The sequence below is a fragment of the Centruroides sculpturatus genome, unplaced genomic scaffold (genome assembly GCF_000671375.1).
Source record: "Centruroides sculpturatus isolate CEXI.00-Female unplaced genomic scaffold, Cexi_2.0 scaffold697, whole genome shotgun sequence".
Lineage (NCBI taxonomy): Eukaryota > Metazoa > Arthropoda > Arachnida > Scorpiones > Buthidae > Centruroides > Centruroides sculpturatus.
In genome coordinates, this window is record NW_019385326.1 from 64,059 (window position 1) to 79,637 (window position 15,579).

Sequence of the window (15,579 nt, forward strand, 5' to 3'; positions counted from 1 at the left end):
AAGATCTTATCTGTTGAGAGCAATTTCTAGTTAATTTGTTGGGCTGGAATTTTAAAAATTTGTAAACCTATAAATTCCCATTATCTGTCTGTCTGTATTTCTTTAATTTCGAAAACGAAATTAGATAGATGACCGACACGATGCGATTGCTAAAGGAAAAATGTGATGTACAGGGGCAAGCCACTACTAATTTGAGATATTTTAAATTAAATAAATTAAAAATATGATTAAAAATTGCAGCACGGCATTGTGACCATGTAACAATAAACGATTGTTTTTTGATAGTTTTCCAAGGCTCAACTGAAGAAATCATCCTGATCATCATTGTTTGTAATTTGTACTTAGATCAGGAGGATCAAATTGCTCTTCACATAATTTATCCACACCTTCATGTATATGTGAATCTTCCACAAATTTATCAACGTTGAAATCTGGAAAACATAATATCGCATTTGTTTGCATCCTGATAAAATATATTTTATTCCAAATCAGTTGACGATGTGAAAATTTATCTTGAATTTTTATATTGAAGTCCTACTCCTCTCGAGATATGACATATGACACCTTTCTATCTTTCCACCCTGTCGACTTTTAACCACCGAAATTTAACATCATCAGTGTCCGTTATATACGAGTTACCATGCCAAATTTCTTTCTTCATCATTACCCCATTTTGAGATATTAAACGAAATAGGAGTTGTCACAAACGCGCAAACATACCATTGAATTTGTTCCCTTTTTTTGGTTTCGGTTTTGAAACCTTGGAAAATTGCAAAAAAATTTCACACTATTCGTCATTGAAATACAAATTTCGTAATAGATTAATGATTAAGATTATACTTTATCTCATATATTACGTATACGCGACACCACGTGACTGGTTTTGATAATTGGATTGTTTCTTACGTGCCAATCGTAAGTTTCCTTATTAAGATTTTCCTCTATAGAATGAATTTAGGATCGATTATGCCTTAATATAATACAATTTACGGGCCCCTTCAAGAGATGAGACCCCATTTTAAAGCTGTTTTATTTTTTGTTGCCGGTATACCAGAGTTTCTAAATGTAAAATAGCATGAATTTTATCTTGATCTCTGCCTTATAACGATGGCTTATCCGGCAATCGTTATAAGGGGGCGTTGAGAATAGGTTTGCAGAGTGTTCGGTATTTTTATTTTACTAATAGAATATCGCATTAATTAATACAGTGAAAACTCGATAAAACGCCACTGTTGTTCGCCTACAAAATAAGCAATAAATCGAATGTGGCATTAAACCGAAATAATTTGTAATTTATGTAATAGCGAGGTCAACACACAAGTTCTAATTTTAGTTTATTCACAGATATGGAAGACTTTTCTAATTAATATTTATAGCGAAAATCCTTGTCGCTTTATCGGGGTGGCATTAATTAAAAGTTTAATTAATATCGAGGTTTGACTATAAATAATAATTAAGAACTTATAGAGGCTTCTGTCTACCGTTTTTAAATGTTATACAACGGCTCCATAAATAATTTTTAATTGATTAATTATAAAAATATTATTCAGATATTTTGTAACATTTGATGTATGTTTATAATTATAAATTAAATTATATAAATTCCAGTAACGAGTTACTTAACTTTTCCGGCAAAATTTGGTGGCGCCATTTGTTATGATATTTTATTTAAGAAACTTTTTATATTTTTACCTATTATAAAATGGCAAAAAGTTTAATTTTGAGGTTAGGAATGAGTTTTTTTTTAATACTGTAAATGCTGATAACGAGTAAAATCGTCATTAAGTCCGACCTTACTGGAGATACACACGACCTACCATCTCGACCTTTAACTTCCAAAATTTAATATCATTAATCCCACTAATACACGAACTTCCCTGCAAAATTTCAGAAAATTTCGAAAAAAGCACCGGGGGGGGGTTATAAAGTTTCAAGCAGGGTAAACAAAATCGTGCCCCAAACGCATACTAACATCAATACATAAAAACCCAGAAATTTTTGCATTTCTCGACGTTTCAAGATGTCCCCAGTCCAAAAATGTAAAACTCTTGTGGGGTCATTTTTTGATCGATCGCCATATTTTCCGTCTTTTACACATAACAGAGTTGAGAAAGTATTATATAATAATAAACTAATTGTCTGGGGAAGCCCAGGCTATTGGGATAACGTTTATACTTTTTTGTCCGAATTTTTAAAAATAATTTCCACGTTATATTTTGGTGTCAAAACGCTCAGTAGAATGCTGGCGTGTGCATAAATCACATTTTGGAAAATATAATTAACTCGGAGGAAAGATATATTCAAAAAACGAAAGTGTCGACTTTCGCCCATTTAACGCTTAATAACAAAAAAGTATTTCGACAATTTTGGATGCTGTTTCTAGAATATAAAGCCACACAATTGCTTTGTATTTTTGCAGAGTTTGGTGAATTTCGGTTGAACTACGGAAAAGTTATCTGAGTTCAAAGAAAGAGGAAACAGATTTACATCCCTCATCCCCACTAGATGGGGCTACGTTACTTAGCTCTTCGATTGCCTCTGCCGTAACTACATGCCCGGGCCAGTACCGATTTAAAGGAAATGTCATTTAAATTTTCAAGTTTTTCTGTGAGGTTAGCCGTTTGGGTGGAAATAATCACGACAATTGAGTGGTCAACACTGTCGTGTGGGAGTAGAAAGACTTACTGAGTCAGGTTTACCATTTAAAACCGTTTAATAATTATATAAATTTTCTTACAACTACAGTATTCTTATAAGGAGGCGTAATACCTATCCCAAGATGGGCAACAAGTCCGTTCAAAAGTCCAAATTTTACGACGATCGTTTCTTTTCTTCCGGCGAAGGTGATGTGGAGAGAGACGGCCCCGGTGCGCACAGCACAACTTGCAGAAATGACCTCCGATGACTAAGTGTACCTGGGCGAATCTTGACGGGACGGGATAGCGACGACAAATCCCGGTACGTCGATACCCTTTCGTTGTTGAAGGACAGGAACAAATAATCCAAGAGAGGAGGAATATGAACAACGAACGTGCGGTTTTATAAGTTTTTTCCTTAAAGTCGCCTTTTCATTGATCTCCAATCGTCACCTGGTAACAATTAGAAACCGATCGGAGGGCGCGGGAGAGGTCGGTTTCGCGACTAAGTACAACTCCTCTCCAGCCATGTTTCCCTCGACTTTAGTCTTTTCTATTGTTTAAATAATTTACAAAAAAAAACTTTCATTGTTTAATCGAGATCTTTAATTTCTTCCTTTCGAGTTGAAAAAGGAGATTTGTAATTTCTCGATTGATAGTCCACATTCGGACCTCTGCGTTGACTTCCGTCCGGGACCTCACATTTCAACAAATCATTTTTCGCTAAAGATTATTTTTGTCAGCAATATCGAATTTACAGTGCACTTCAATTACGTAACATACAGTATTATGTGTACTGACTTTGTTCACTTCATTTGTGTATACTATATTAAATTATTCCAATTTAAATAAGTCTTTAAATGTAATTTTCTATCTAACACGTGAACAAATACGTGAACCTCAATATTTTGATGGAAAGAATTAAAAGACAGCCAATTTTACTACAAAAACAGTACGAATATTTAATTCTCCCGAAATTCGCGTTTAATTATTTGTAGTGTAAAAAAATTGTTTGACATTTATACAGTTTACAAATGCGTGATATACTGTAAATTCAAGTCTGGTTTGTATTTTAAGTTAAATAATTTATCTAAGCTAAATTTAGGTTTGACTAACGGGTAAGACAGGTTGTCATCCGTGGAAAATTGGCCCCTATTGAGGTGTTACGTGAAGAAAATCCAAGAAACTCCACATGGCTCGTCTGCTGGTCATACGACCATGGTTAATTGGATTTATAAGGCACGTTACGGAAATCCTTTGAGGATTAACCGTGATTTTTTTCTATCTATCCACCTTTAAATAAAAATAATTCTTTATACGTTGGGAAATATTTTAATAAGTTTTGTAAATTAGTATGTTCGATCCAGCCAGTTATATCCGATTTTTTTTCGTCTGTTAAGTACATCTAGTTTTTTTACTATTAAATATAGAAATGTGTGACAAGTTCACTCATTCCCTTCTCTCATTTCGTGTTAATTCTTTTTATATCGGCGAATCACCTAAGCAGCACTTTCATTTATTTTACTTGATTTCATTTGAAATGATCGCTTGATTGGTAATTAGGTGTTTTGTAGGAATATGAGTGAGATAATTGGGTAATGCTGGAATGTTATGCTAGATTTTATCGTAGTAAATTGGTAAGAAGAGAGCTCCACCCAATTTAGAGAGATTTTCAGGAACGAGAAACACTCGTACGTCGGGTCATATTAGCCGGGTCACATTTAAGTTATACAAATGGAAAAGAAATCTCTCAAATATAAATTCGAATAAGAAAAAATATCAATAATTTATTATTTAATTAAGTAATAAAGCTTTCAACTTCTATTAATCATTAAATAATAAATTTGGAAAAGATGGATGTACTGTACTGATTCTAGTAATTTAGTACTTAACCTGTATGAAAATATTTTATGGGGTAAATCACCCGGATACATTTAATAAACAGTAAATTGTCAACCGTACGCTCCACTAGACGCAGACAATGACCCTATAGAAGTTTAGTTTGAAAAACCCGTTTGACATTCGGAATGTCGAATTGACCTATGTATATGTGACGAAATATTCTTTCAGACAGAAAGAACACCTGCAAGAAAACGAGAATATAAACTTTCTCCTCGTTCATAGTCCATACAGAGCCTGGTATCACGCCCTTCAGTTGCAAAATGGATCCTCGATTAGTTACCGTGTTGATAGTCACGTCTTGTTTTCTCAGGTAAGAAGCCGTTATTTCATAAACTTTTTTACATTTTCGAGTTATTGTCGATTGAGAAATTTATTTGCTTTTAAAGTGTTGGGATGTCGCTGAAGTGCAGATCCTGCTCTGAAGTAGATTGCGTGGATAAAACAGAGGAAGATTGTCCTGGAGTTGGAGTTACCAAGTATGGTTGTGCATGCTGTAATATATGCGCAAAGGTAGGAAAAATTTGATTATCTGCTTACGGTTAATTAAAGAATCACTAAAACTGTTTATATCTCGTAGAAAATCGGGGATGTCTGCGGTGGCCCGTTTGATATTTTTGGTATATGTGGAAGAAACTTGGAATGCTTAAAAGACTCTTCTCCTGAAGGAACTAATAGTGATATAGATAGAGCCAATTCAAAAGGAATCTGTCAGAAAATTGGAGCTTAAAATCAGTGCAATCTTAAAAGTAATATTTGCCAGTAAAGTTTATGTAAATTTAATTGAATTACATTAATGTTTTATTGGATAAATAAAATTTTTATCGCATTTCAATTTCATTTTTCCTCTTTATTTTATGAGTAAAACAACGCTTTAGTTTCATACTTGAGGAAATAAGAAATACCAACAATTACCTTGATATTAAAAAATACATTTCGCTATAAACACTATAAAAATTTAAAAGATTTTTATGAAATTTAGTTTTAAAATTTTCTTCTATAACTTTGAAATGTAATCATAATGTAAACTGCTTACTTCAAATGAGTTATATTGGTTTACAAATTCCCAAATATTAATATTTAACAAAAAACACCAGCCGATTTAATGATCCTAGCATTGCGTTTTTGTAAACATCACACCTTTAATGCGTCAAAACAATTATCTGCCTTACATAATGTATGGGCAGCTTTAATATAAAATTAATTATTGTATGTATAAGTATAAAATTTATAAAGTAAAAATATCCAGCAAGGAGTTTCTCAACTTTCCTGGCAACATTTAAAATTTTGATCGCAACATATGTTATAAAAAGTTGTTTAAATTAATAAAACATAATATTTTAACTATTATAAAATGTCAAAACGCTTAATTTTTAGGGTAGGGATGGGTTTTATAAAATATTGTAAATGCTAATAACGAGTAAAATCGTCATTAAGTCCGACCCTACTAGATACACACGATTCCCTTTATCTCCCCACCCTCTCGACCTTTAAACACCAAAATTTAATAGCATCAATCCACCAAATACACAAACCTCTCTGCAAAATTTCAAAAAGTTTCGACAAAAAGTACGGGAGTTATTAAGCTTCAAAGTGAATAAACAAAACATCATACATGATAACATAGCAACCCAGGATATCTTCAATTAGAATTGAATTATGACTATTTAAAAAATTATAAAATTTTCGAGTCTATCTTTTATCCTTTTCAAAAATTTTATAATTTTTGTAAATAGTCATAATTCAATTCTAAGTGAGTAAACAAAATCGTGCCACCCACACACTAACTTCCATATATACAGGGGAAAAAACCACAAATTTTTAATTTTTCAACAAATATTTCGTATTTCGCTAAAGATTATTTTATCAGCGATATCAAATGTACACTTCAATTAAGTGACATACGATATCGTGTGTACTTTGTTCACTTCATTTGTAAACTGTATTAAATTATTCCAATTTAAATAAGTTTTTAAATATATTTTTTTAATACATGAATAGATATGTGAACTAGGGATTGCAATCCAGCAGTGTTTTCAATCCAGCTGGATTTTTGCTGGATCAATATCATTCCAGCTGGATCCAGCGCAGATGTATTTTTGGTGAAATAAAGTGTTATCTATCTATCTATCCAGTAATTTATGGTTTTTTTTTAAAGAAATAAAACATTTTTTTAAATATTTAAGAAACTTTTATTATTTAGACTGGTCACTATACAGTAAATCAGTAAAACTTCTTACACATTTAGGTAGTAAACTTAATTTTGGTTCGGTTTAACACTTGAGATAGAGATAATTAACTTTAAATGTTTGATTAGATTATAATTATAATGTAATCTTTAAGTTAAATAATAGTAGAGGTAATTCTACTAATTAATTTATATTAATATATTATATTATAATAATGTAAAGACGGATAATCAGTGGCTAAGTGGCTATCAGTCTTACCAGTTTTCTTATATAGGCTCTACATATCAGTCTGTAGTTATTTATAAGTAATTTAATTATTAGTGTTAGTAAAGTAGTGAGTAATTAATTAGTAGTAGTCTAGTAGTTAGTTATTATTATCACAATAATGATATACATTCATATCATCATATATCTAAGATACTGATATTCATTAATTTAATTAACTATTTAACTAACTAGGTAGTTTTCAGTTTCTCACTAATTTTAACAATAAAATTGCCTAGCCTAGCCCACTAACCACTTATAGAATAAAAGTTTAAAACTCTTACTTAATAGAATTAGAATATAAGTTATAAAATATTAGTCTTGTCTTGAGTAAAGTATTTTGAAGGATTAAATAAAATTAAATCAATCACTTCTGCTATTTTTTGTTTTTTACTTTTCTGGAAGTTGGGTCTCAAGAAACAAATGGTATTGATGGTGTTGTCTCCCAACCTACTTCTTAATGAACTGCATATATATCCCGCTGCGGAGAAGGCTCTTTCCGCCTCTATGCTAGTTGGTTTCAGGGTCATCAAATAATCATAAATTACAGATAAGTTTTTACCTTTGACTCTCTCACGTTCATAAACAGCCATTTCCTTTTTTTAATAACTTATCATAATCCTTCTCAGTACTAGTTTCTTTTCGTTTCATGAAGTTTTCTTTCTCACGCTCTAGTTGGATCTCCGATACTTATTCCAATGTGAAATTCAGGAATGAATGCGGGTTATCTGGATCATCGTTTTCCGTTTCCATAATATCCTCAGCCATTGCTGCTGGTTCAAGTACATATGTATTTACTCGATTCAGCATATTTTTCATCTCTTGGTGCATTACATTTTTTTCGGTATTGTGAAAGAATAATCGTGCTTTCTAACTTTTTGGTTATAGTTTTTCGGGTTCTGTGTGTAAATCAGCATCCCTGTGACCTCGATAAGACACCGTTCTCTGATTCTTTTGCGTCCTGGCTTGTGTCCTGGCTTTTTAGTTTGTCTAAGATAAATTTCAGGGTTGTATCAGCTGTTATCAAACTCGACTCTCTTCTACAGAGAGCTTTTACGGCCAGTTTATAGGTTAGGTTTCGTGGACAAGCCGCGAGGCTGCAGCTCTCCATAGGCTTAAACTGAGATCGATCCGTCACATGATTCATTGACGTCACAACCGACCGTAAATTAGAATTATGCACCAGGACTAGGAGACGAGTTACTTATTTTATTTAGCGCGAACATACTTTATTTAGCGAGAGTGGAAAGTCAACTGGCAATTAGATCAGCAGAGGTAAAAGGGCAGGCAGTGCGGTTAGAGAGTGGGTGTAGCATGTGCCACACTGAACGGCAACGTCGCCCTCGCCGCCGAGCGATAGCACACGTAGAAACGCGGCAACACCGGCAACGTAGACTTTTGTGCCATTATTTAAAAAGTTAATTGAGTATTTGCGGATCCGCAGCGCTGGATCCAGCAGGCCGAAGAATACGCTGGATCCAGCTGGATTGCTGGATAAGGGATCCAGCAATCGCAATCCCAAATGTGAACCTCAATAATTTGATGGGAAGAATTAATTAAAGACATCTTAATTTTTTGTAGTAAAATTGGAATATTTAATTCTCCCGAAATTCGAGTTTAAATCTTGGGGAGCCATTTTTTTTTATCGATGGCCATACTTTTCCTCTGTCATATATAACAGCCAGGAAAGTAATAAAAATAAGAGGTAAAAAATCCATGGCGAAGCTCATCACATGCGCTTTACTATGTAAGTAACAGCTGAGAGAACCATCAAAATAGAATATCTCGGCTCCCCCAAGTTGGCTTCTACTCTGCCATCTTGGAGGACCCGAGTTCGTTCCGGTTCGAAAGCACAGTATTTTTAATAACAAGCGATTTATTTTTCGGATATGTGGAGCGTTCAGTCAATACTGTATTCACAAAACTGGTTTACTAAAAAGAACTTTTATTGTATCTTTTTAGTGTCGAAAAGTACACGATCCTTGCACTGGCCAGGTACGGAGATGATCCAAGAACAAGAACAAAGCAATCGCCATCGATTACTTTGTTCTTGTGTTTTGTTCGTCGCATCAAAGCATGGACATTGTCACTAATACCTATGTATATCGAAAACGAATTCATGGAGTCGTATTTTTACTTTCCTGGCTCTGTTATAGTATTTATGATTATATTTTTCCTGTTTCTGATAACAGAGGAAAAGTATGGCGATTGGTCAAAAAAATACCCTCCAAATTTTTACATTTTTGGATTTAGGGAGCCTTTAAATGTCAAGAAATGCAAAAACATTCAATGTGGGGGGCACGATTTTTTCACCCTCTTTGAAACTTAATAACTCCCGTGCTTTGTTGAAAATTTCTGAAATTTTGCAGTTAAGTGTGTGTATTAGATTCATGCTATTAAATTTTGATGGTTTAAGGTCGACGGGTGTGTAGTATCTCGAGTAGGGTCGGACTTAATGACGATTTTACTAGTTATTAGCATTTACAATTTTTTTATAAAACCCTACACTCATCCCTACACTCTAAGCTTTTTGCCATTTATAATAATTAAAAATATAAATAGCTTTTTTTAATGAAATATTGCCACCAGAATTTTTCCGGAAAGTTAAGCAATTCGTTGCTGATTTTTTACATTTAAATGGATCCGCATTACATTTCCGGATTGTTCGTCTCAATTGATGGAAAATGGCAAAGTTTTATCAAAATTTATCCTTTAAATTTTGAGAACAAACTCGATTCTATAAGTCCGTACAAGACGTGCTATCGACCGTGAAACGACCCTATACCTTACTGTTATTTACTGCTCTGCCCATCACTACATTACATAAATAAAAATAAGTGAAAGCATAATTATTCAATGTATTGTACAAATTAAACATATTTATAATTGTACAAATATGAATTTTTAGACGTTTTGTATGACTTCAAAATGTTGAGTTGTTTGGGTTTTAAATTCAATTCTGGATGTGAAGTTTGCGGATAAAGAAGAAAGTGTCACGACAATCGAGCGGTCAGCACTGTCGCGTAGGAGTAGAAAAACTTATTGAGACAGGTCCTCCATCGCAAACAGTTTATCTATATATATAAAAATGAATGTATGTATGTCTGTCCTTCATGCATTACCACACCGTTTATCCGATTGCCATGAAACTTTGGAAAGTTTTTTAATACACTCCCGCGAAGGTTTCTGGCATAGTACATTTATCTTACGATAGATGGCGCGCGTTATACGAGAATTTTACTGTGTGTTCGATCGATTTCAAATTGTGAAGACCATTTCCCCCCTCCAAAAAATATCTCTATATATGCATTTGTGAACTGTTATTTACGATATTTGTAATAATTTTTGTTTAATCACTTTATTTTAACTATTTTTTGCTAATTATGTATTCGCTCGAACTTTGTTAAAACCTTAAGGCTGTGTACACACCAGGCGTTAGCTCGGCGTTAGACGAGCGTTTAGTGGAGCATACGCACTGGCTCAGTTTGGAAATGGACGTGAAAGTAATTGCTTGTGTGCCCCTCCTCCATCGTCGCTATAAAAGACGATGGCAGAGGCAAAGAAAATTTTGGGTGCACCCAATATTACGAGATAGACTGAAACATGGAATGTTTGCGACGTTGTATCCAAAACTAAGACAAAATAAACCCAAGTTTTTTAATTCTTTTAAAATATCTATAAAATCCTTTGACAATGGTTGGTCTCTTTTAGATTTCATCAATAAATAGATCAGTATCGAAATGATCGTTCTCCATTTCGGCCAACGTACGTCCACTCTACCCGAAAACGCGCGATCGAATGTACAGTAACATGGCAGCACATATATCTCAAAGCGCCCATAAAGCGCCCGCAAAACGCGCGTTTAAATCTATAAACGCGCGTTTGGCCAAAAGCGCGCGTTTGAGTGTGTACGCCTATGCAGAACTCTTGGTTTGTCAAACGCGCGTTTAAAAACGCCTAGTGTGTACGCAGCCTAAAACGTGAACGTCGAATGCCGCTATCTTGTAAGCGGCGCTCGACGTTCACGTTGAGACGAAAACCTCGGTCGCAACCTCTAATTATTTCTATATATAAGCTTCTAAGGGTGCTCTATCACTGATAGAGCACCCTTAGCTTATATATCGAATGTAAATATCATTATAAATACATTACTTTTCGTGTTCATATTTATTTTTTCGTAGACCATCGCACGATATAAGAAACTTCTTCCTTCGTGCCATTTCTTCCGTTCGACTGTTTGAGCCCTCTGATGGCGGGAGATGATAACGATAATCTCGTTTCTAAAATAATCAAAAATTTTCTGTAAACGTACGAAATGGAATAACATTATTTATTTAAAATACACTTCGCACTATTATTTTGTAAATTGTTAATTTTTTAAAATATTCAAGCATTTTTTTTTTGTTTTGATTTTTCTACTTTAAAATTATTCATGTTTCTGCGTTTGTTTCCATAAATTAAATAATAAAATAAACTTGAACATTTTTCCAAAATTTTAAGTTTTTGGTGTAAAAAATACTTGATATAATACAGTGGTGCCTCATATAACATACGCTTCGAATAACGGACGCTGCGAACAACGGTCTTTCCGTTCGGCAGTTAAGTGAGGCGAACAAGTGATAATGATGTTTCCACTCTTTTGCCGTTGCCAATAACAATCTGCTATTTTTATAATATGTTAATATTATTAGAATATATTATTAGTATATCTGAAATNTTTTATTTAATTAATTTTTTCAAAATGTATTTAATTGAAAAAAACATGTATCTTTTAGCTTATTTTTAAATGTGATTACTAAAGAACGTAATTATCATTGTATACCAGTAGCGTGCCGTGACATTTGATGATAGAGAAGCTGTGTTTCTTTAAGAAGCCGACTTCTGGGAACAATCAGTTAATTGCGCATCAGTGATGGTCTAGGGTCCATTCGTATAAATTTGTTCGATAAGCCAGTAAAAACCGTAGACTTCTCTAAATGTATTTTTAATATCACAATTACATTCTGAATCGCTAGCCACGATATAAGGGCTAAAATTAAAAATAAAATTATAAAAACTTACTTGGTGAAATAAAATGTGTGGTGGATATACATACCTGGTACAAAACATTCTTGAATTTGTATGAATATACTTTTAAAGAAAATTATAATTAAATATTGCTTTGTAAAGAAACGTACATAAAAATAACATAAAATATTCTTTACTTTTTAAATCTTAATATATAAGGCATCTGGGTGGTATGCGGAACAAAGATTTTGTAATGCCCAAACTTTGAATTTAATGTTGGAGAATGGTAAGTTTCATTTTAAAATCTAATGTAGGGATACATTAGACAGTACTCATACATACTGAATACAGTGAACGACAAAATAATAAGTTCACTAGATTTTTTAAAGTTTTTATTTTATTCGGTCATTTCACTGGCATGAAAAATATTATACATTATTATCACCACAAAATATACAAGAAACTAAAAATTTAAGACCTCTAACATAAATATATTTAGTTTTTTTTTTTAACAAAAATAGCATGTGACAAAAAGATAAGCTCATACTTTAAATGCAAATAAAAAATAAACCAGTAACCAGTTGCTCAACTTTCCCGGCAACATTTAAAATTTTAGTGGGCGCCATCTGTTAATATATTATTTTAAAAACTTTTCATATTTTTAACTATTATAAAATGGCAAAAGTTTAATTTTGAGAGTAAAAATGGGTTTTATAAAATATTGTAAATGCTAATAACGAGTAAAATTAAGTCCGATCCTACTGGAGATACACACAACTCCCATTATCTTCCTACCACCTCGACCGTTAATCTCCAAATTTTAATAGCATCAATCTCCCTTATAAACAAACCTCAATGCAAAATTTCAGAAAATTTCGACAAAAAGTACAGGAGTTATTAAACTTCAAACAGGGTGAAGAAAATCGTCCCCCCTACACACTAAATCTATACATACAGAAATTACTCGCGATTTTTTTTATTTTTTTTTATTTTTGTATTTCTCAACGTTTCGGGGTGTCCTAAGTCCGAAAATGTAAAAATCTGGGAGTTCATTTTTTGACCAATCTCCATATTAATTCGGCCATTCCTCGTACAGAACCAGATTATCCAGACTGCCAGATTACTGAGATTGCATAAGTATAAAGCGTACCAAAAATCAATGAGCAAATTCATGGCATGCTCGCATGTAACACTGTATAGTACATAAAAGTGAAACCCCAGTAAACAGAAAAACAGGGTGTTTGACATGCCTAATATTTTCGCGAAAAAGGAAATTTAAAGGAGAACACAAGGAGATTTAACAAGTTTATTACATAAAGCAAATTATTACATTAAAACAATCAAAAGACAGCAGAGAAATAATTTTTAGAATAACTTTTAATTGGGCTGCAATTTGAAAAATTTGTAGACCTATAAATATCCATTGTCCGTCCTTCCTTAATCTCGAGAACGGAGTTAGATAGATGAAAGCCGAGACCAGATATGTTAAGTTTAGGGGAAGGGCGCCAGATTAACTGTATACTTCTGGTTCGAACCGGAAGTATACAGTTAATGACTTCCGGTGACTTCCAAATAACGTGACTTCCGGTTCGCAACTTCCGTTGCGAACCGGAAGTCACGTTATTTCATTTAATTTATTTATTTCTCTTTGAATACACATAGTTATAATTATCTACGTATGAACTAAAGTAAATGTCATTTATAGTGTAATTATTTAATTTTTAAGTTTATTTATATACATTTTTTAAATTAAGCCATTTAAAAATAATTGTTAAAAATAACTTAGGCTGTGAAATTGATACACAAAGTATGACTTACATGATAAATTACAATGGAAGGAGCTATTTTATAATATTACTAGTGGTTTTCATAAAACTTCCTGAAGTAGCTAATTTTCCACCCCCTCTTCGTTTAACATGCAAAACTATTGGGCCATGTCAAACATGTAAATTAATATGTTGATATAACTAAAAAATTAAGACCAGTGAAAGAAAGATTACATAAATGGTTGTAATTAACAGGTAATAGGCCTATTTGTTGAATTTTCATAATACTGTAGACTATATTTAATTTTGAAATTTTGAATATTAATTAATTGAAATATCCATTACCGTATTACGGGTTCGAGTATTCAATATAGAAACAATTGTAATCGAATTTGATTTTGGAGAATCCACAGAAGTCGTAAAAAATATTACACTTCGTCACAATGGTTTTGATTCATTGATGTATGCTTTTAGGTTATGTTTAGAAGGCAATTATGATGAACCTTTGGAGGATTTAATGCTACACATTACAGATTCTAATGATTGTCGCACTATTGTATAAATTACATTGAAAATTAAGTTAGAAAAAAATTTATGTGGTAAAATGTAATTAATATTCACAATTCTTTTGAATTTTGTTTGTACTGCCCTTTAGGTCTATCGTATATGAATTTATTTTTATTAATGGTTGAGTTGCTTAATTTTTAAAATCATTTATATTGTAGTCAATTAAATAGATTAAACAATGCAAAAAGTACTGTACTGTAAGAATAATAATGTATTAAATACAGTAGAAGTTTGCTAATCTGGCACCCCAATAACCTGAAATTGTCTGCTAATAATTAGGGATTATAGTATTTCGATTATATGTAGCTTTTGTGAATTATGTGCATACAGTACATGTCTGGAAAATCAATATTACATGTACACGAATCGTGAATATCGAATTTGTGTAATAATGTGTCCATTGACGATCTTGCAGCTCTTTTCAGCCAATCATATCACAATATGTTCGTGCATTAAAGAGCGTACGCACAAAAATCGGAAGCATACAGCAGTAAAAAATGTACAGCAATGTCTTCATGTGTTCAGATCGCATATAACTTACTTAATTTTGCAAAAACGACCGGAATCAGACATCTAAGGGATCAAAGTGGTGATTGATTGGCAAACTTCTACTGTATACAGCATGTATTCTAACGTGCAACTGGACACAAAACGTGTAATGAATTTTGAATTATGCAGTGGGAATTTCATATTTGTGCAGTAATTAATTGTCTGATTACGGGTTTTATATGTATTTCTTCCTTCTAGTTATGTTAAAGTTAAAATATTTACCTAAATTACACTATACGGTAAAACCTGTCCAGAACGAAAACTGAAAAAAATTCTTCGAAACGGAGCAATTTTCTGTTTAAAAAAGAACCTGTTTAAAACAGAAATAATATTCGGTACCGTGCTATCCTGGTTTACACAAGTTTTACTGTAAAATTTATTCGGTCCACGAAAAAAGAGCTATGGAAGGAATGTTTGTAGGATTGACCATTTGTATCGAATATATAGCCTACTGGTACAATTGATGTTTTTTATGCAGCCTTAACATCAATATTATCATTTTATCTATAATTCACAACCACGGCGTACTTATCGTATAGTAAATTATATTACATCACAAACTTTCATGACTTTCTCATGAATATTTTTTGCTGCAAATGTAAAGTTTAATTTGGAACACCCTGTAATTTTACGTTTATTTTATGCTGTTTATGTGAATGGGTTAACGCGATAACATCTACAATAAAAATTATGAGAAATTCT

At 32.6% G+C, this 15,579-nt stretch overlaps 1 protein-coding gene across 2 annotated transcripts; it reads left to right on the forward strand.

Annotated features, from left to right (window-relative positions):
- Positions 1-858: 858 nt before the first annotated feature.
- LOC111637685 (venom protein 302-like) lies at positions 859-5,370 on the forward strand. 2 transcript variants are annotated; one of them, XM_023383255.1, is made up of 4 exons: positions 859-915; positions 4,707-4,848; positions 4,925-5,048; positions 5,116-5,370. In XM_023383255.1, exons 2-4 carry the CDS (start codon positions 4,799-4,801, stop codon positions 5,263-5,265), a joined length of 324 nt encoding a protein of 107 aa, XP_023239023.1. In that variant the 5' UTR covers positions 859-915; positions 4,707-4,798; the 3' UTR covers positions 5,266-5,370. The 2 variants fall into 2 exon arrangements, with proteins under 2 accessions (XP_023239023.1, XP_023239024.1); XM_023383256.1 differs by having other exon boundaries at positions 897-915; positions 4,711-4,848.
- The last annotated feature ends 10,209 nt before the right edge of the window (positions 5,371-15,579 follow it).

Excerpts from the sequence above, each read along its gene's own strand:
- LOC111637685 (XM_023383255.1), top strand. The coding sequence starts at position 4,799 with ATGGATCCTCGATTAGTTACCGTGTTGATAGTCACGTCTTGTTTTCTC. Across the intron at positions 4,849-4,924 it reads GTCACGTCTTGTTTTCTCAG|TGTTGGGATGTCGCTGAAGT; the intron begins GTAAGAAGCCGT and ends TTGCTTTTAAAG. Across the intron at positions 5,049-5,115 it reads GCTGTAATATATGCGCAAAG|AAAATCGGGGATGTCTGCGG; the intron begins GTAGGAAAAATT and ends TATATCTCGTAG.